Source organism: Strix aluco, chromosome 2 (assembly GCF_031877795.1).
Source record: "Strix aluco isolate bStrAlu1 chromosome 2, bStrAlu1.hap1, whole genome shotgun sequence".
NCBI lineage: Eukaryota > Metazoa > Chordata > Aves > Strigiformes > Strigidae > Strix > Strix aluco.
Genome location: NC_133932.1, coordinates 136,514,479 through 136,535,215, shown reverse-complemented (window position 1 = coordinate 136,535,215; position 20,737 = coordinate 136,514,479). Strand labels below are relative to the sequence as shown.

Sequence of the window (20,737 nt, the reverse complement as noted above, 5' to 3'; positions counted from 1 at the left end):
CAGCTACCGATAGCCAAGCCACACAGAAAACATTCATTAATCCTGCATTGGCAAGAGCAGGTGGAGAGGGACTCAGCGCTGTTCCTTTTCTGACAGATGAAGAACAGATCTCAAAATGAACGAAGCAAAGTCACGTACCCAGGCACAAGGCAAGAAACCGCATTAATGGGATGGGGCACACAGTCCTGTCATTCACAGTCTCCAGAAAGCCAGTGGTTTGTTGGCTGACTGCATACACCAAAGTGAGAGCACGGTGACCCCGGTCATGGCGTGACTCTCAGGCATCTAAGGACAACTTCAACTTGGAGCACAAACTGTACTACTACTGCATGAGGCACTGGTGCTGCCATGTCTGGAATATCACAGAATCATTCAGGTTGGAAAAGCCCCTCGGGATCATCAAGTCCAACCCTCAGCCCAACTCTACAAAGTTCTCCCCTACCCCACATCCCCCAACAGCTCATCCAAACGGCCCTTAAACACACCCAGGGATGGGGACTCCACCCCCTCCCTGGGCAGCCTATTCCACTCTCTGACCACTCTTGCTGGGAAACATTTGTTCCTCATGCCCAGTCTGAACCTCCCCTGTTGCAGTTTAAAGCCGTTCCCTCTTGTTCTGTCACTAATTCCCTGGGAGAAGAGACCAGCACCAACCTCTCTACAACGTCCTTTCAGGGAGCTGTAGAGTGATGAGGTCTCCCCTCACCTTCTCCTCCTCACACTGAACAGTCCCAGCTCCTTCAATCTCTCCTCACAGGATTTATTCTCCAGGCCCTTCCCCAGCTCGTTGCCCTCCTCTGCACTCGCTCCAGCCCCTCGAGATCTCTCTCGGATTGAGGTGCCCAAAACTGGACACAACACTCCAGGTGTGGCCTCACCAGTGCAGAGCACAGGGGGACTATCACCTCCCTGCTTCTGCTGGTCACACTATTGCTGATCCAAGCCAGGATGCCGTTGGCTTTCTTGGCCACCTGGGCACACTGCTGGCTCCTGTTCAGCTGCTGGTCAACTAGACAATATGTCAACTGTCAATATGACCTGCAGCTAGGTCAATAATTTAAGGGTATAACTGAAGAGGACTCAAAGAAGTGTAGAAATAATCAAGACTGGAAAATAGGGCATATAACAAGAAGCTTTACAGAGCCCGATCTGGTTAAACACAATGTCAGTACTGACGTGGGGTGGGGTGGTGGTGGAGTTTTAACGGGTAAACTAAGTTAACGTCATCTCAGCTGCTGAGATTGAAGGGGATTTTTAGCTCTTTTTCTCAAGCAGATGTTTTCATGAGATCAGATAACCTGGAGAGCTTGGTACCAGTCTCAAGCCTCTTAGGTTGACCTGAAGCAGCTTTCTGCTGGAACTGGCACACAAACAGAAAAGGCAACCCTCCAGTTACTGGGAACGCTGACAGTCACTGTAAAGCAGACTAAACCTGTGAGGCAAGTGAAGAAGCCATCCCCTTGCTTCCTCATTCCTCCACATTTAACCACTCCCTGTGAACAGATCTAGCTGAAAACAAAAATGGTTTTCATAGAATCACAGAATGGTTCGGGTTGAAAGGGACCTTAAAGATCATCTCATCCACCTCCCCCGCCACGAGCAGAGGCATCTTTCACTGGAGCAGGTTGTTCAAAGCCCTGTCCAACCTGGCCTTGAACATTTCCAATGATGGGACATCCACAACTGCTCTGATCTTCTCAGGATCTGTTCCTTACCTGGCTAACTGTGAGGCCACCCAAACACAGCACAATGGAGAAGATGAAGACAAGTAGCAGGACAGTAGGAGACAGATTACTCCTTTCAGTAGCAGCACAAATCCACACAGGGTAGGGCCTGATCACACTGATATAATCTGAATTTGAGAAGCAATTATTGACTGAAATGGTGAAACTTTGCTCAGTTTCACAAAGGCTGTCCATAATTCCTAAGCAAAAATGAGGTTAGATTGCTCAACTTTCCACTCGGCTTGGGGAAAACCTGAATGTGAAATAAAAACAACCACAAAACCCAACAAGGGCACAACCAAAAGACTTACGAGTGTTTTTGTATCTCCTTCCAATGCCATTTCTGACAGCAGAGATCCAACGCAAGCACTACTGCTAGAGTTTTCAGGCAAGAGGCAGGCAGATGCTAACACCAAGACAGATCCATGGAGAACATCTCATGGAATGGAAGAGGAACCTGTGAAATCAGAGCCGAGCCCTTCTCTGGGAACTTGCCACTCTACTTCTTGCTGTACTATTTGATTTAGTGGCATTAGTGAACGCTTCAGTTTCAGCTTAACAAGAGTTAACACCTTCAGAGAAAATGTTAGTAGTTGCGTGTCAAATATGAAATATCTGGGAAAAATATGTAACAGAAATCCTATGTTTGTGGGGGAATTGGAGCAGAAAGTGGAGCTGGGAATTAAAAACTATTGGCACCTCTGATGCAAATACATGTAGATTGTCATTTAAAGCAAAATACTTGCCTCCAAACAATGCTGGGGAAACATAAGTGACCTCTGATTTAATACTGAACCCCAAAAAGGGCAGAATAAACATGTAATTTTCCACAAACCACCTGGCGACCGCAGGAGGCTGGGCAGTGGCTGATTTCAGAGAAACATTTCTCTGAAGAAAAGAATTAGTATCTTTGTTATTTTTCCTAAAGCTTCTTTTTTTAGCGATACATCAACACACACTCAAAATTAGAAGCAAGCCTAATAAACAGCAGCTGTGATTTTGCACCTTCCTATGCTGAAGCAGTATTCTGCTGACCAAATATTTAAACTGACAGAACTAATTACTGCTTTTTAAAGTATCCGGCAGACCAAAACAGAAATGGATCCAACATAATAACTTTTCTAGAATGATCCTCAAACTCCAAGCCAGCCAGCCAGCATATTAAACTGGAATCACAAAACAAATTCTGGGCACCCTCTACAGCTAGTTTTATCCTATTGTGCAGTTTGTCCTCTTTATCACATACTGAAAATGTGCACATACTGCAAGCGATCCCAGAGCAACAGGAGCCCACGCGGCTCAACAAATCTCTCACCACTTTTTAAAGGGGTTTTCATTCAGGTATTTTCCTAAAAAGAAAAAAAAAAAAAAAGGTTGTACCAAGCAGGGAGAACCATTTTTAGAAATGCCTTTTTTTGCTGACTGAATCCCTGTTTAAAACTACTAATGCAGTTAAAGAACAGCACATGTATCAATCAAGACACTTAATTCTTGCACCATATTTGAACCTGGCCAAAACAAATCAAACATAATCTATATGGAAGAACTGCCATAGTTGACAGGCTCTATTTAAAAATTCTAAAAATTGACAAGGACAGTATTTTAAGTTCTGCCTTGAAGATACTGAATACATAAAATGTTTCTTTATTAAAAAGGTTTCAGGGGAAAAAAAATTGCTTAGAAAAGGAGGAATCCGTTTAAATTGTCATGATCGAATTACACAGATCTGATCCAATCAAGCCCTTCTAGATAATTAAAAGACCTTAGGAGATTGTACATAATTTTTATTCACGTATTGGAGAAGAACAGCAAATTCTTCTTCATTTCCAAATCCCATCCAGATCCTCAGCTCTGAATAAGCTAGTTCCGTAAGCAACCTAGTGAAAATACATAAAAATAAGACCACACATGCAGCAGCTGCTACAGATGTCAGGAGCTGCTACTGTAGGTCTCAGTCCTTTTGGTTCACTAGGGATTTTGCAAACTTCATTATTCGATTTCCCCAAAGAATTCTGACCATAAAGTTTGATTTTATCTCAATTTCAACCGGGTGATTCAAACAAATCACTTTCAATACGCAGGCAATTTCAAACACAACCTTAGACAACTTTGCTCCTTAAAATAAATGGACATTACAAAATGAACTCTAAGTTCCTCTCAGTGGCGCGAGTTTCACGTACTGCTCGAGCCGAAGAGAAGCACCATCTTCCTTTAAAACCAGCCTTTTGGTAACATCATTCACTTGGACAATTCTGTTGGAGAGCACTTAAATACAGGCAGGAGAGCGCTGCGCTAGCAAAGGCGGGTATTGCTGGAACGCTGCACGCACACGTGTGTGTCTGCAGGCAGGAGGGGGCTGTAATTTAGAGGAAGCAAGGTAGCAGAAATCAATGCGATGTGCCGTAAAATACGATGAAATTCTAAGCGTACATCTTGTGCTACCGCAAAAGCCCGTCAAAACTATGTTGCAGCAGCCATTTTAACTATCCAGTGGTTTTACTGAAATATTAATATCAGTGTTGCACACAATCAAGGATTCAACGTCCCTACTGTTTGCGTTTTCACGTGTGTCATTAATATACAACTGGAAGCGTGGAAGAGGCTGCAGCTGCAAGCAGAGCTGAGATTCAGAGCGAGGAGCAGTGCACTCGGCCTCGTGTGACAGTCCCACGGGCACAGCACAGCTATTTGCTTCGGCCACTTTGACTTCTCCATTAAAGAGACATAAGGAAACGATCGTACTGGAAAATGGCAAAAAAAGAATAAAATGAAAGAAAAAAAAAAAAGAGAGAAACAAGTCTATTTTCACAGATTTCAATGCAGTAATAGGTGCCATTTTATTACAAACTACTGAAACATGTATTAAGCTTTTAACAATATATTACCAAAAAGATGTAAGACTATTTTGGTTAAGAAGTCCTCAGTATATATGGCAAAAGCTTCTTTTCAAAACAAATAATTTCAGAGTAAGCTTGAAAATGATGTTTTGAAGAAAGCATCCTACCCCATAACTTGCCTTTCCAGTCAAGGATGAGTGAAGCTTGAGAAATCTCAGTGCTGCAGTAAATTATTTTTCTATTTTCCTACAGCAATCTCACTTGCTCCACCCTCTGCTTCTTATGATCTGCTTTCAGCCACACCATACAGGCCATTAACATGACCTGCTTGCTGATAAAAAATAAGGAATAAAAAAAAGAGCACCCAACACACCAATCAGAGGATGGGTACATACGAAGCAAAGCATTTAGCCAGGGAAAAATCAGCTTGCCAGCACTGTTGGATATTAAGTTTAAACCCATTTTAATGGCCCTGCTTCCGATTCAAGAAATTCAAAGCACAGAAATAAAATAGATTTATAAACATGAGATGCTTAACACAGCAAACAAATGTTTCTCTAAGTTTAATTATTTTAGTTCCCCGTAACAGTTTGAATTTTAAAGGACTATTTCAGCACAGCCTTGCACATTTGCCAGCACCATAAGTCACACTCTTATTTTTCTCTGTATAATTAATCACATTCTCTTTTGGTGGCCTGACTATGGAATCTTGCACTTGTATTGAACTGAATCCTAATAAGACTAAACTTAGCCAAGCCTAAGCTAAACCTAGGTAGAAATAACTTACACGAACACAGACAAGATGCAAGCAGCCACACAGATCTGTAGCCCACAACCTGAGCAGGGGAGCAGTCACACCACACACATAAAAACCAGCTCTGCGGAGATGTATGAATGGAGTTACCATCTACAAACGTAGATGAAATAATCTTTCCAGTTCACAGGTGTGTGAAAGCCTCCGGTGATGTTCCATGTCCAGTTCTGGGCACTGCTTGCCAAAAATAAAAGCACAGCTTAAGATGAGGAGAGATCAGAAATCTTGGGGGAAGAAGAAAAGGTTAAAGAAACAAAGTATTGAGTCTACAGACTAATCAGGTTCAAAAGCAAGGGTCTAGATGACGCCACCATCCAGCCACCCTTAGCTCCTGCCAGCTCCATCAGCAACCAGAGACAAGTAAATGATACAATCGCACGAACGTAGGTTGACAAGTTTGATCCCATGCAGTCCTGGCATTTGAACGCGTTGACTGAAAATCTGAGCCAAAGCTTCTGCTACACCAGCATCCATTACCCACGCTCCATCTTCAGACAAATGTTGGAGCTCTCCTACACACCACCCTACCCACACGGAAAGGACAGTCAACACCTATTTAAGAAGCCACCTCACCAGCCTGCCAGATCTCCCTTCCAGCCCTCCTTTGCAACAACAGCCATAAAAGTGTCTACGGCACGACAGCTTCACCTCACCATTATTTGTACTTCGCTGCCTCTGTATTCCACTTCTTCTTGTCTCTTTTTTACGCGTAAATCACAAGTCTCTCCGGATGAGGCTGTTCTCCTGTCAGATGTGCAGTGCCTCACACAGCAGGAACATCACCCGTAAAGGGATTTACTCGATGTCAGAGCAGTAAACCAAAAATACAACTGTGCCATGCCACTACAATGTGATTATGAACTATTCCCTGCTGCTTCGAAGGGGAAGGGCAGGGGAATTTTTGATCCTTAACCGCAACACCGGGTTTCATATCAGGGCTTTCAGAAAGTATTTGAAAGGGAAAAAAAGAGGTTTATAGCGTTATAGAACAATAGTAAACAAACTTCCCTACAAAAACATTTCCCTAACAGACAACATTCAAAAACCCTCCGAAGATCAGCAAGATGGGAGGCATTACATAAATTACTATTATAGGATTGCTACTAATGAGCTCTGCACAAGCATAAATATTACTGAACTGCAAAAAAACCCCACGGGCATACATCATAAAATCCATTTAAAAATCCCTGGAAATGCTCAGCTGTAAGTTGTTTACCTGTGATGAGTAAGTGAAGCAACAAATATCATGGAGGTTTTGTCAGCACCTCATTAAGTTCATAACTTAATAGCCTTTACTTTTGTCTATTTTCCTAATAAAAATTATCACAAGGATGGATTTTCAGAAACGACAACACTGACGTGGAAAATACATCCTGCAGCATGGAATCATTTTGCAAGAACACAGCCAATTAGAGGCACATGAAAAACACATCAGCTCCTGATCTCGCAGCAGAGCGCTGATCACCCTTATGTTGCAGGAAATTAATTTTTGACTTTTTAGTTAACATGGAGACACCTGCCTTCATGAAATAACTGACAGAAGCTGACACCAGCAGCAAGACAAACTGCAAACTGATTTTCATCCTGTTTAAGGCCACCTTAACATTAATGTTGGAAGGTTTTATGTTTATTATTAAAGTAGGAATACCAAACTGAACAGGCAGTGTCTCGTGGTGTTTGCTTATAGTGCCATCATTGTATGTGCTGCCGTATGGAAAGAATTAGACAGGGTGCTAACAAAGTTTACAATGCATGAAACCAGTATAAAGTATATTCAGAATTACCAAAATAACCGCAAGGGGTGAGACTCTTTAAGTTAAACAGGATAAAACAAGAGGAAGAAATAAAAACTTTATTTCTTCACCTAAAACAGAAAACTCGTGTGTTTGGCAGACTTTGTACAACGTAAGGATTTGCTAGGTTAACTCTGTTCTGAACAGAGCCAGCATGATTAAATAGTATCTTTAACATTAAATCTAGCCTTATATGTACCACGTAGCCTTCAGCACACTCCTGTGAAATCCAAGAATCTCAACACAAACAGGTGAACTGGTGGTTTAGTGACTTGCTCACAACCCCACCGGTTCAACACAACATCAGGAAACAGAGCCCACCAAGTCCCAGCTCTCAATTTCAGATAGCCAAGAGATACAGGAGAGCAGACAGCCGTCCTGAGAGCGAGCAACCCCCTCTGAAAGTCATTCAAAACTGCTTCTTTCCAATTTCTATGCCTATTTCTATACTAACAGTACAAATTAATCTTCAACTTTTTTGCTTAGCCTCAGCGCCATGCCATTAAACACTTACATGAAGCTTAGCTTTAAAATAATTCATATTAAGTATTTGATGATTTGTTAGTATTATTTTATATATTAACTACATCAATTGTATTATATCTATCCAAATATAATATAAATAATAAGATGTGAAATAAATGTTTTGAAACTATGTTTAAAGGAGAGGACAAATAGTCCTCTCCCATGCATAAATACCTAAACAGTTTATTTCAGTCACAGTGGAGTAGCTGTCTTTTTCATTATTTCTTTTAGTTATCTGATTTCATGCATCAAGGCAAAGGAGATTTCCTGTAGGAATTGGAGGATATTTTTATCCTCCAAATAGAGCACGTCGTATCGTGCAGGCACTGTGCAGCGCACACCTGGACCTCGCAGAGGCTAGCTCTCACGCAGAGGCTGGCGTTCCTCCAGAGGATCAACCCCTGGGCTTTGTCACCATCCAGACCTCAGATTTTGTACTTTCACAATCAGCGACGTACGAGAAGTCATATAGCCCTGAAAACACCTTTTCTCTAGAGTTAATAAAATCTCCACGTTTTCGCCGTTCTGCTTAAATTTACACCTTCGCACAGGGCTACGAAGTGTCCTGTTCAGCACCCTGAGACCGCACGTCTCCTGAGCTCAAGTCCCCACGATTACTGCCAGCTTCCTTTGCTTTGCCCTGCAACTAGAACTTCCCTCCCTACAATCTAGCCATAACCCTGCTGCAAGATCATCTTGCTCTCCTTTAACCATAATTAGGTACCTGCTTGGAATACGAGCTTCCCCTCACACCTTTGGAGGTGAAATTACTAAATTCCCTTTAAAGCCACCCCATTTACAATCCATTTTCTCCCTCTGACTCATTGCTAGAGAATAAAGCTTTTGCCCAGGTTGTTCTTGTCCAGCCAGTCCTCTTCAGTCGCCATCCACACAGCCAGACCCTGGTCAATCTTCTCTCACAGTTTCCAAAACATGTTCTTGCTCCTGCTTCAAAGATTTGACATCTGTACCAGGCTATCCCAGATTTTCCATCATCTGAAGCAGGGGTTTAAGTCACTTGGCAGAGCTCACCTACTGCACAGCTTCACATGAGTGTCTGCTACTGAGAAATAACATTTAAATACACTGCTCTCCCCCCACCATGCTTTCACCGACTCTGAGGTACCACCCAGACAAATCACGACGCGTTCAAACACAGATGGCAAAAGGACTCAGTGAAAAGGGCTGCTGAAGAGCAATCCCAGCACCAGCCACCTCCCCCTAGCACTGAGGATACTCTTCGTGCAGTAACACCTTTGCCTGCCTCCTTGCCAGGGAGAGGCGGCTGGAGAAGCCCTGTCCCGACTCTCCTCTCCTGGGGCACTGGGGGAACAATCCAGCACAGGGCAGGGCCAGTCCGGGGACCTGATGGCCTCTCGCATCACGTCACCGTCCAGGAAGACCCACCACACTGCTGGCCACCCCCACAGAAAGATCCCCTCACCCTAAACCCCCCAGCAAATAGCACCCGCTTTTCTCCCTTTCCCTGCCAGCTCCCCCAGGCACAAGCACCCCACCCACGAAGTTCCCTTTCCCACAGACACTCCCCACCACCCCCCCAATACTCAGCACCCCCATCCTCAAATATCCCAGCAGCAAACACCCCAGCTCCCAATTCCCCCCAGCAACAAATAAACCATCCCCCAAAGTACACCCCTAGCTCCACTCAGGGCAAAGCACCCCCTCTGTACAGGGCACCCCAACCTCCCCACACAAGGGTGGCCCCTCTCCCCTCTGCTGCCACCTTCCAGCAAACAGGACCTCCCGCCCCTACCCCCCCCCCCCAATAACGAGCACCCCTCCCCATCCAGAGCCCCCAGTAACGAGCACCCCGTCCCTCCAGAGCTCCCCCAATAACAAGCCCCCCATGACAGCCAGCCAGACCCCCAGGCCCACAGCAACGAGCATCCCTCACCCCCCAGCACCGTTCCCCCGCCGCTGTTAGCGTCTTTCCCCTTCTGCCTCCCCCACCCCGGTCCTCTCAGCCGCCTCCACCCTTCCCCCACCTACCCCATGCGCATCTTGGAGCCGGACTGGCCGCCGCCACCGGGCAAAGGGGGCCGCGGCGGGAGGCGACCCAGGTGCAACTGCTTCTCCAGGGCCGACATAACGACGAACGAGAACACCGACACACAAGGACACACCGCAAACAACCCTTTCCCCCCCTCCCCAAGCCGCCCCCGCCGCCGCCGCCGCCGCCAACCCCCGCTCCGCGCCGCCCCACCGGAAGCGGCCTCCCCCCGACAGCGCCGCCGCGCGGCACCACGGGAAGAGCAGCCCGCCCCTGCCGGCACCCGTAGCGCCCTCCCGTGGCCTTCTGGGAAATGTAGTCCGCGTCCCCGCAAGGTGCCGCTGGGTCGCGGTGCATGACGGGAGTTGGAGTCCCGGAAGTGCCGCTCGGCGCCCTCTGAGGGGCGCGTCCCGCTCCCGCCGAGGCGGCGGTTGGCGGGCGGTGGCGCAGCCTGAGGCGAGGCGGGATGCGGCAGAGGAAGCCCAGAGCGATCGCTCCGCCGGTGGCGGGCTCCCGGCGGAGGGGAGGTGGGCCGCGGGTGGGACGGGAGGCGGCGGTGACGGTTGGGAGCGCGCCTCAGCTCAGCTCAGCTCAGCTCAGCTTGCGTCGTGCCGGGTCGCTGACACCCCTCGGTCCTTCGTCCCCACAGGTACCGGCGACATCCCCGCGTCCACCAGCCTGCCGCCGTTAGTGGAGGGCCCGTTGCGCTGCTTCCTCCGCTGCACCGTCTCCCGAGTTGTATGGACGGCCCCCAAGCCGCCCGCCGCCCCCCTCCTCGTCCGCCTGAGGTGGTGGGGGGAAACTTCCGACGGCACCGTCTTCCAGCCCTCCTCCCGGCCGGGACAACTGGCGGGGAGAACCACCGCCCGCTACGCCGTCCGCTGTGGGCCCAGGCAGTTCACTGCTTACCTGACAGGTAGAGCTGCTTCTCCCTCGTCAGGCAGGGCAGGGCCGGGCCGGAGTTGCGTCGAGACTCGCAAAAGCTGAGGAGTTATTTACCCACCAAGTAACCCGAGTTCTCTTTTCATTTACGGCTTCTTAGGTTGTTTTCCTGGTTCAGGAGACTTCTGATCTCAGCCTGGAGTTGGTGGCATCAGTCTTTCTAGTAGTCAGGTTTAGTGTGTAGGTCTGCAAACTGTTGCAGTCTCCTGTAGTCCCTGTAGTGTCAAGATCAGATGATTTTTAGTATTACGCATGTCACATTAGACAGGCATTTCAGTGTTCTAAAGGTATGAAGAATAAAAAGATACTCAGTTGACCTTGTAATGTTATTAAGGTACTTAATTTAGTGAAAGATCTGCAGGAAATTAATGCAAGCCTAGAGTCTGTCCGTAAAACCTGTGCCTGCTACCGTTACTTGTAGAATCATAGAATGGTTTGGGTTGGAAGGGACCTCAAAGATCATCCAGTTCCAACCCCCCTGCCACAGGCAGGGCCACCTTCCACTAGCCCAGGTTGCCCAAAGCCCTGTCCAACCTGGCCTTGAACCCTTCCAGGGAGGGGGCAGCCACAGCTTCTCTGGGCAACCTGTGTCAGGGCCTCCTCACCTTCACAGGGAAGAATTTCTTCCTTAGATCTCATCTAAATCTCCCCTCTTTCAGTTTAAATCCATTAATTGTAACTAGTCCTTTTGTAGTGATCTTGTACTTATTTATCATAATTTCTTATCAGTATAACACTTCTTTACCTGCTGCCTCATTATCATAATTTCATGATATGACATTATGTTTACCTCTAGCATCTCTGTCATTTTAACAGAAAAGTTTTAATTGTGTTTAATTTGACCGTGTTGTGTGAGACTGAAACGAAGCTGTTCCTAATTTTTTCAGATATGGGTGTGCTTGTCCTGGAGGTAATGACCAAACTTGACCACCTTCCAATTGGCAGAGTACAAATCACTGGACTGTCCCAGCTCTCTCCCAGCCACCCGATCAGTGGGGTTTTCACTGTGGTTTCACCAACATCTGACAAACTAGGAGAGCTCCAGGTACTTACGTCTTTGCTCTTTATTATAAATTGTATTGCTGTAATACCAGTATAATCTGGTGCCAGGATCAAGCTGTACAAGGTACACTGTAGACCTGGTCTCTGTCCAAGGCGTGCGTGAACTAAGAGAGCAAATGAAAAGTGAATATTGGTGGTGTTGACTCTGTTTTGTTTAGAAGGATGTGTGGCATTGGTAGTTCAACTTGAGAAAATCTGTAGTCTCTACGCTGAGAGTGACTTTTAGCAGATTTAAAAATGGATATTCAGTTCTAACAGTTCTCCACAGCCTCACTGGGCTGAAATTGTAGAAGATGTTGAAATCTGGGATTAAGAAGGTGGTGTTCTGTTTTGCAACCTTGACTCTGGATAATTTATCCTGATAGATAGTTGCCTGTGATTTGAAAACATGGAATGTGAAATAGGTAGTTGTAAATATGTCAGAGTTTTATGATGTCACATAACTGCATGGTAATAAATATTACTTTGTGTCGAAAGGAACAGTTTTCCATAGCGTGACAAGTAAAGTGGAACACAGCGTGTGTTGTACTGAATTAAGAAAAGAACTAAATACTGTTTTCACCTTCTGTCTTTCAGGTCTCACTAGTCCTAGAACCTCTGCCAGCATTGTATGACACCAGCAGCTCTATCCCAACCACAGATGCAAGTTCCGATATCGCTGCTGCTCAGGGAAGCAGCAAGCTGCAGTTTCTTACTCCATCGCAGCAGTCGAGCCAGACACGGGTGCCTATTGCTGGTCAAGAGTCCGTTAACAATAGCAGAGCCACAATTCCCAGGTATCTTTTTTTCCCCATGACAAAACTCTGGTTTATTTTGCAGTTCACACACTTTTTTTGAGTAATGGCTCTTCACTTGTGAGTTATGGAATACATGATCTTTTTGAAAGTGCATTTTGTATGAAATCCAGAACATTCAGCATTTCAGAGCTTACAGGGACAGTTTCTCATCTGATATATATTTACATCCTATGATGACTTAATTCAAGCTGTGCTAGTTGACACAAGAGGTGCCACAAATCTTTTACTTCCAGCTTGAGTCGGTCTCTCTGATGGTATAAGTGGAAGATGAGGAGTCATTAAAATAATGTGTTGCTTTTCTTTTTGGAGCATGTACTGAAAGGGGGCAGCTGCAGTGCTAGGGAGAGTTTGAAGAGGCTTGAATCCCTTTACTGATCCACTTTAGTTGTTACCGAAATAATGTTTCATTTTTCAGTGGAGGAAAGGACCATTTGCTCTTTCAAGAGAACTCGGAAAACATAAAGGACATTTTTTCTGCTTCTCATCACCATCTGATTTTACCAGATGAACGTTTGAAAGTGAATCCTTCAAATCAGCAAGTGTCGTTTCCCACCAGCACAGATCCTGAAGCACCTGCTAGAACAAACATGCGGGTGCTTTCTTTGCATAACCCAGCTACAAAAGACCTGCTTTCAGGTTTGTATACAATTGGCATCATCTTTTAGATTTCACAATAAATAGCTCTTGATAATATTTCAGGTGCCTATCTAGAGATAAAGACTTAAGGGAAAGCGATACTTTGCATGCTCTCACTGTGCTATTTCAAAGAGAAAATTGTAACAAAAAGGTCTTTATGTAAAAACTACTGATTTAGTCTTGTTGGAAGGTGGCTTGAGTATCCAGATCAGGCAAACCGTGCTGACCTGGAGGGGTAAAAGAAAAGGAAGCTCAGCTTCACAGGCTGTTTAATCATTGTCATGTCTTCTGAGACATCCACCAAAGGTGCCACTCACGTTCAAATAGGTCTTGGGAGGGTTTCTATGCATTTTCAGATGAAGAATGATTTCTTTTCCATCACCTGCCAGTTAGCATCCCTTCTAGATCACAGACCGCCTGGACTGGATTCAAATGAGCATCAAAGTAGGGCACATTTCCATATGTGTTGTCTGTTGAGTTGGTTTTTATGTTTCAGAGGAGACCTAAAATTAGACTGCTGTTGAGACATCCTAAGGTGACGAGCTACTCTTCCATAAATTAATCTTGCTGCTGTATCTTAATAATGCCCCTCTAATGCCTGGCTTGGTGTGTGCAGATGAGTTATTTGCAGGGCTCTGAGTGGGAGACTGATAGACTCGCTCTCTCCCAGCTGCGCTGTCTGTTTTATGGTGTGTAGCACGCACTTAATCTCCAGTACGTCAGGATCTCTTTATAACAGCAGAAAACAGAAGTTTCTTGACTGTAGCTGGCACATTTATTGTGTTTACACATTGCTGTTAAATTGCATTTGAATGCTGAGATTTAATGCTTCTGCTTATTCCTCAGCTCTTTTGGATCAAGGCAATAAACTCCGTGATGCCATGGTTGTTTCTGCAATGAAGTCTAGCCCAGACATGGAGATTGAATTGAATGAAGTGCCTTCTTTTATAGAGAGAGACTATTTCAAAGCAACAGCAAAGTGAGCTTGGAAAAGGGGGAAGTCATATTAAGCTCCAAATCATAAATTTTGAGACCTTACCAGGAAAACATGAAATACTGAAATTCATGTGATGTATTTTAAGATTGTTGTTCAAACGGGAAATTAATTTCTACTTGTGAATTGATTTTAATCATCATGTAGTAAGCTTTGACTTACATCATTGATTTTAATCTTGTTTCACGGTGTATTTGTATTTAGTACGGAGTTATTTGATAAGGAAATATTAAATGTTGATAAGGAATAAGTAATGTAAGGATCATAGCAAATTAAATGGTACTTCATCACAGAGAACAGGTTTTCAAAGAAATGTAAGTAATTAGTGGCATAAATTGAGTACTTTTGCATATTCTAGTTTGCATCTCTTGGTGCCAAAATACTCATGAAAATTTGCATCTATAACTGTGTTCTCAGAATTAGTAGTCATTATCTTCTTCCATATCTTTCTTAGCAGATTGGGGGAAAAAAAAGTGTTTGTGCCTTTTCAACTTCTAACTCCATCTTTGTTTAATACTAGGCTTAGTAAATGTTCTCAATTCAGTGAAATTAAAATTTAGAAGTATTAAGACAAATGCATCTTTTTTACAAGATAAACTTCAATTCCTTATTTTTGGAAAAAGATTAACAATGTCTTTTGTTGCACTGTAAATCAGAAAATAACGTCATTGTCTTTGACAGTCAACGATGCTGCTGCAAGCACAATTTAAATTATTTCTGTTCAAACTATTCCAGTTTGTTTAAAAGTAGATGATTTTGGACTTTACAGGAGAAACTGGATGTTCCAGGAACATCACTTATAAACATCTTGCTTGTCTTTCTCAGGCCCTCTCTTCTAGTTTGCAGCAGTTGTGCTTAAACTGCAAGATTGGGCCATCTTTATGGTTGGACTCGGTGATCGTAAAGGTCTTTTCCAACCTAAATGATTGTGTGATTCTGTGACACATTGCAAAGTATAAGATTTTGGATGTGACTTGTAGCAGACTGCAGAGTTGCAGAAAGTTTTTGTGTATCTAGAGATTAAGCTGAAAACTGGAGAAGGCTGTAGATAATCTTTAATTTTTATCCTTGATGGATTAATGTTGAACGTGCCTTAAGGTCTTTATTTTTCCTTTTACTGCTCTCTGTGCTGCAATCGCTCTTATCCAGGAGCCCAAAAGGTTTGGACTCAGATTTTTTGCCTGCTCCTGAAGATCCCCATCTCGTTGCATCTGAAGTGTCAGGTCAGCCATTTGACCTAAACTCTGAAGAAAGAGCAATACAGTTACTGTTGGGCAGGTGAGTGTAATGCACTGGGGGTTACTGCAAAATTGTCTTTATTTGAGCAGTTTATACTGAAAAATGCCTCTTGGCTCTTCAAGTTCTCCACATTTCTGGAAATGTAGCTAGTGAATCATGTGTGCAGGTGATGGAGGTGTTTTATACCTCAGCTTGCACTCTAATGTATGACAACCGAGACAGCTCCGAGTCCCTTGATGTAAAAATAATGTCAGAAGGATTAACTATGATCTTTAATAAGATTAAGTGATTTAATAGTTGTAACTGTTGTGCCCTAAAATGTGAAGAAGTACATAAAACAAATACAATGTTTCTTTGAAAAAATTGCAGTCTGTAAATTAAAAATAGAGAGAACTGATAGTTATTTTTAATCTTTCTCCAAATATTAAGTTGACCTTTTCCTCTCATTTTGTGAGGAGTAGTAAGAGTATAAATGATGTAAATGGTTGTCTTTATCCAAATCAGGGGTATGAAGCATACAGCTTTTGTGTCAGATATGGTTTAAAATTTCAGTTCATATATCTTGTGTCCTGCACTTACTCTTTCCCTGTGGTTTATCACTGGATGACACTGCAGTGTTTGCAGATCATAAAATGGTTTTGAGCTCACAGCACAGATAGAAAACCCTTAAACCAAACCAACCCCAGCTTGCTCTAACCATGTTCTGAAGATACTTGTATTTACGTATTCAGATATAGCTTGTATTTATTTTTTTATTAAAGTAAACTGTCCTTAAGTATTACTGGTATCTTAAAGCATTGAAAAAGTTATGAAGTGCTTATAAATATTATAGGTAGATATTAATAGATATATGTTATGATGAGGGTCATCAAGCACTGGAACGGGTTGCCCCAGGAGGTTGTGGAATCTTCAGTTTTGGAGATATTCAAAATCCAGCTGGACAATTTTCTTATTTGCATCCTCTACCTTTGAGCAGGGGTTGGACTAGATGGTCTCAAGAATTCCCTTCCAACCTCCTGTTCCATGATTCTACGGCTGGGTGTTCACACGCACTTCTTTCACGTTGTTATCACAAGATAACCCATCGGGTTGGGTCACAGACATGTGTCAGGTTGGGCATGGTGCTGTGTGAGCACAGTTTGGCTGTAGCTGGAGCCAATATAGCACAAACCCAGTATAGAACAGACAGTGTTGTCAGAATTTATAAAACACTGACTGCAGGACTTGCAACGCTAAGTTATGTTTCTTTCTCTTGTGTCCACAGTGCTGATTTATCTCCTGTGCATTTCTGGGATCGGACAGGTTCCCATTTGGATTCTCTCTCTCTTGGGAGTGAGGTGTATGACAGTGAGCTCAATGATCCCCATTACGACCAGAGTCTGCTAGAGAGTCTTTTTTACACAGCTCCTGTAAGTGGAGATCAAACGGAGGGTGCTTAATATGTAGTCCCTAAGGTGAAGAAAACCAGAAGTCTGCATCAAAAAAAAAAGCTACAGATTTCAGTATCAGTAAGGCTTAATAAGCATTAAGTATCATACAGAAGCTTGTGAGAACATCGCTTACAATTAATATTATTAAAAGAATACTGTTAAGACTACAAAGTCAAGCATCGAGTTTGGAAATTGCTAGGATTGAGTCTGTCCATGAAGACTTTTCTTTAAACCTCTGAAAAATTTTGGTACAATTTTAATTGTTTCAAATTATGCAATCTGCAAGTTGTTTCTCTTCTTTCTTTATGTATCATGACCATTATGAATCCTTCTTGACAATAATAGTTAACTTCTTATTTTATGTTATTTCTGTTTCAGAAATCTGATTCCAGTTTAAGTGATTTTCTCAGTGATGATGATGATGTTAATGCCTCCAAAAAAGTAACCAAGACAGAAAATCTCAAGAAAACTGATCCAGTGAGTGCACAGAAGGATTCCAATGCCTTTGGTCAGGATCAGAAGGTGACAGAAATTAAACCCAGGTAAATAGTTTCATTAGTGACTTGTTTTGCAGCATCTTGCTTCTTGTAGGTTAGTTTTGGCAAGAATCACACTATGTTATCGTGCTCTGTCATTGTCACACAGTTCACTGAATAACCATTTTGGTGGGGAATTCTGATAGCATCACTGGCAAAGATGGAGCATTAGCATCACCCAGGAATTGCTATATGTTGTTAAAGAAACTATTCAGATGCAATTAGTTAAAACCACGAGTTTGCCAAAAATGCAGTAAGCCTAGTAATAACGTTGGAAACTGTGGGAGCAGAAGTGCTCAGGCCTGAGCGGGCCTCTTGACTGGACTCTCGCCGTGACTCCTGAAACAATAATCACTGTGTAACCTTTGTGCTAAATTAGTCCCTATGTGGAAAAAAACAGACTGCAGACCAGCTTTGTGCAGTTCTGGGGCCTTGTGTATGTAACAGATATGAAATAACTCACATCCTGTTGTCTGTCTTTGCACAATGCCTCTAAGTGTGTAAAATTTGTATCTGCTTTACAGGGACAGAGTTCACATCAGCAGAGTCTGTTTCTTTGCTGATCTATGTTCTCTCTTACCGTTGTAGTAAATAAACTTTTGTTCTGACCTCATCTAAATTCCCTTTTTTCCATGACAGAACCAGTAAAACAGTGTCCCTAAAAACCCAAGTATCAAGCTTTACTTGTACGATACCAGTTAGCATTAAGGTTTTATGATTATTTTTTTTTTCTGATTCAGCTTCAAACAATTATTTCTGAAACTTTTGTTACAAATACTGCTATTTTTACATTCAGGTAAAATTTGTATCTCCAGAGGTAACAACACAAAACCATTTACAAGTCAAGTCTTACAAATAAAGTGCAAGTGAGATTTTAAGTTATGACAAAAATCTTGTTGGTGTTCCTATGCGGCAGTGACTTGTCCATGTGTATAACTGTACCTTCTCCCTTTTTTTTGTATATGACGTTAAATGAAGCTTCTTTTTGAAGAGTTAAACTGCATAATTTGTTTTCAAAACTCCAACAATGTGAAACGTTGTTGCTTTTTTTTTTTCCCCCCCCCAATTATGTACCCTAGATATTGTATATTGTAGGGTTTCTGTTACGGAGACCACCAAATTTGTTGTAAAAAATACATTTTTAAATGTGCGTTTTAATGAACCGTGAGCAGTTTTTAAATAATATCCCACCAACCTATAATTTCCCCTTCACGTGGTTGTGTTAAGAATGTTCATATAGTCCTGATTCTCAGTTTTATCTCTTCAGCTGCTCTCCTACTAGACCCCTTGCTCTTCCAGAAGATCCCACAGAAGCAGCTGATGTCACGTCCCTGAGCGTAGACAGGTTGGCATTGCTGGAGCGAATACACCTAGCCAGAGTCATCATTGAAAGCTTGAAAATCCCTCCTGAGAGCATCCAGATCACACCAAGAAAGAAAGGTTTAATGGGGAAGCCTCCAAGACTTGCGTCAGATAATAAGTGGTAAGAGGGATTGTTTCTTGCCAGCTTGTTACTTGTGCCCTTGTGGTAGATTTCTCTGAGGTCAGTTTTGTAGTCCAGCTTACCTCAGCTCTCCAGGCTTCTGGGGTCTTCCTATTTCTCTGCTCCTCTCAGGAAATTGTATACCATAGACTTCTGAAAGTTAGACAGGTGAATAATTTATCCTGAGGTAGGCTCACTTCAGGCCATGCTTATTCTGGGGAGGTACCAATGTGCTTTGTGCATGGCAATACATTGAAAACAAATGTTTTGGGGTTTTTTCGAGAATCTGACATATATGTAATCTATTGAAGGAATTCATAAAACAGGTAGTTCAGTTACTCAAAAAAAGTAGAGTAACAATAAATTGTCAATATGAAACTTGCCTGCTATGTTCAGTTTCATTATGTACATTAGATATTTGATGGTTTGTGATGATCCATTCACTTTTTTATTCCTAGTACCTTCTTTGTGGAGTACCACTTCCCTGTGGGAACCTCCAAGGATGCAAAAGGGCAGATCTCCATAACAACAGAAGTAATTCGAATAGCTTCAAGTAAAATCACAGATGATGGTAAGAGCATTATTCTTCCCTCTGGTATTTAGTTTCGTTGATTCTTTCATCTCTTAGAAATTATTTAGTAGCACTTTCTATGTATTTTCTTTGCTGACTGAAAAATACAGTATGACTAGTGGCACCTCTACCAACAAAGTTGCTGTGCTACAGGGAGTGGAGTGCTCCTCTCAGGATGAAGGAAGACAAGAGCTTTTTTTTTGAATTATTTTTTTGCTTCTAAAAAGTATTGATATTGAGGTTTTCAAATTTCTTTTCCTAGGGATGTAATAGTGGGGCAATAAGCCCATTCCTTCCTTTCAACATAAAACCAATATCCTTTCTGCAGTAGTATGAGGATGATAAAGTACTTTTAGAAATACCAGCGATACTTATATCTCAAAGAAGTACTTTTTCCAGATGCTGAAGTATGTCATCTAACATCTGCAAGAGCTCAGAGTCTGCTGGATCTGAGAGATCTTGTGCTCAAATCAGTAGACATTACTCTCTTCACTGCAAGTCACCAGTGTTTGTATAACTGAGAACAATTTATGTTATGTTTCTCTCCTCAGTGAGCAGAGAATGGTGTATGAGCAAGATCCTCTCTGCCCAGTCTTCCCAGAAACTGGAATTCCAGGGTGACTTTCAAATGCCTCTCCCATTGCCTTTGCATCTTTCTGGGTGGCACTTGAGAGATCTGGGGGTAATTCTGAGTTCTCTTGTATATTCTCCATTTGTGTCCAGACAAAACATCTAATTATTCTGAACCTTAGCTCTTTGTAATATAAAAATAATACAGCCTCCTGCACTTTGTCTTGTGTAGTTAGATTCCAGCTCTTTGGAACCTAGAAAAATAGATAGGGTTGAAAATAATTTGAAGAAGCCGTCAAGTCAATCCACTGTACCAAAATCTTTCCTGAGAGCTGTTTATCTCGCTTATTAAAGATTCCCAATGGGAAGAATTCCACAGCTGTCCCAGGCAAGCTGTAGAAGTGCTGTGCTTCCTTAGAAAAGTTTCCTTATGTCTGAGTTTTTGTCATCTCAAGAATACTTTTATCCATTGTGAACAAGGAAAGCATACTACTTCAACACTACTATTGTACTTCTTGTTGTTATTGTACTTCTTGTTCTTCTCTTTTCTAGACTAAACACCAATTCCTTCAGTCTTTTCTTGCAGATATTACTTTTCTCCTGAACCTGCGATTATTCTTGCAGCTCAGCTTTGACTCTCAAGATATGTCTTGAAATATATTGTTCTCCCACTGAAGAAGGGAGTGTCTTACTGTGTGCTAGCATGACAGAGACTTGGTATCAACTGCAGCCTTTAGATGCTGTTGTAATATTAATTTTGTTGTGCTGCCCTC

The 20,737-nt window shown here is 42.9% G+C and overlaps 2 protein-coding genes across 26 annotated transcripts in view; one reads left to right on the top strand and one right to left on the bottom strand.

The window, feature by feature from the left end:
- Positions 1-9,870, bottom strand: part of PPME1 (protein phosphatase methylesterase 1) — a 34,818-nt gene extending 24,948 nt beyond the window's left edge. For 5 of the 10 annotated variants that reach the window (XR_012622184.1, XR_012622186.1, XR_012622183.1 and 2 more), the window contains exons 1-2: positions 9,704-9,870; positions 5,466-5,549 (exon numbers count right to left, since the gene is read on the bottom strand). Coding sequence is in view for 2 of the 10 variants with exons in the window: in XM_074816566.1 (XP_074672667.1) it covers positions 5,466-5,549; positions 9,704-9,801 (182 nt within the window). In the remaining 8 variants the exon portion in view is untranslated. Of the gene's footprint in view, positions 1-2,035; positions 2,182-2,987; positions 4,945-5,465; positions 5,550-9,703 lie in introns of those variants that run through there. The other 5 variants (XR_012622187.1, XM_074816567.1, XR_012622188.1 and 2 more) reach the window with 4 other exon arrangements.
- Positions 9,871-10,073: 203 nt separating this feature from the next.
- LOC141919942 (putative mitochondrial transporter UCP3) overlaps positions 10,074-20,737 on the top strand; it is a 56,777-nt gene continuing 46,113 nt past the window's right edge. For 14 of the 16 annotated variants that reach the window (XR_012622178.1, XR_012622177.1, XR_012622179.1 and 11 more), the window contains exons 1-11: positions 10,074-10,231; positions 10,354-10,620; positions 11,534-11,691; positions 12,285-12,484; positions 12,921-13,141; positions 13,988-14,120; positions 15,285-15,413; positions 16,639-16,783; positions 17,183-17,346; positions 18,608-18,823; positions 19,282-19,394. Coding sequence is in view for 10 of the 16 variants with exons in the window: in XM_074816544.1 (XP_074672645.1) it covers positions 10,171-10,231; positions 10,354-10,620; positions 11,534-11,691; positions 12,285-12,484; positions 12,921-13,141; positions 13,988-14,120; positions 15,285-15,413; positions 16,639-16,783; positions 17,183-17,346; positions 18,608-18,823; positions 19,282-19,394 (1,807 nt within the window). In the remaining 6 variants the exon portion in view is untranslated. Of the gene's footprint in view, positions 10,232-10,353; positions 10,621-11,533; positions 11,692-12,284; positions 12,485-12,920; positions 13,142-13,987; positions 14,121-15,284; positions 15,414-16,638; positions 16,784-17,182; positions 17,347-18,607; positions 18,824-19,281; positions 19,395-19,945; positions 20,077-20,737 lie in introns of those variants that run through there. The other 2 variants (XM_074816552.1, XR_012622180.1) reach the window with 2 other exon arrangements.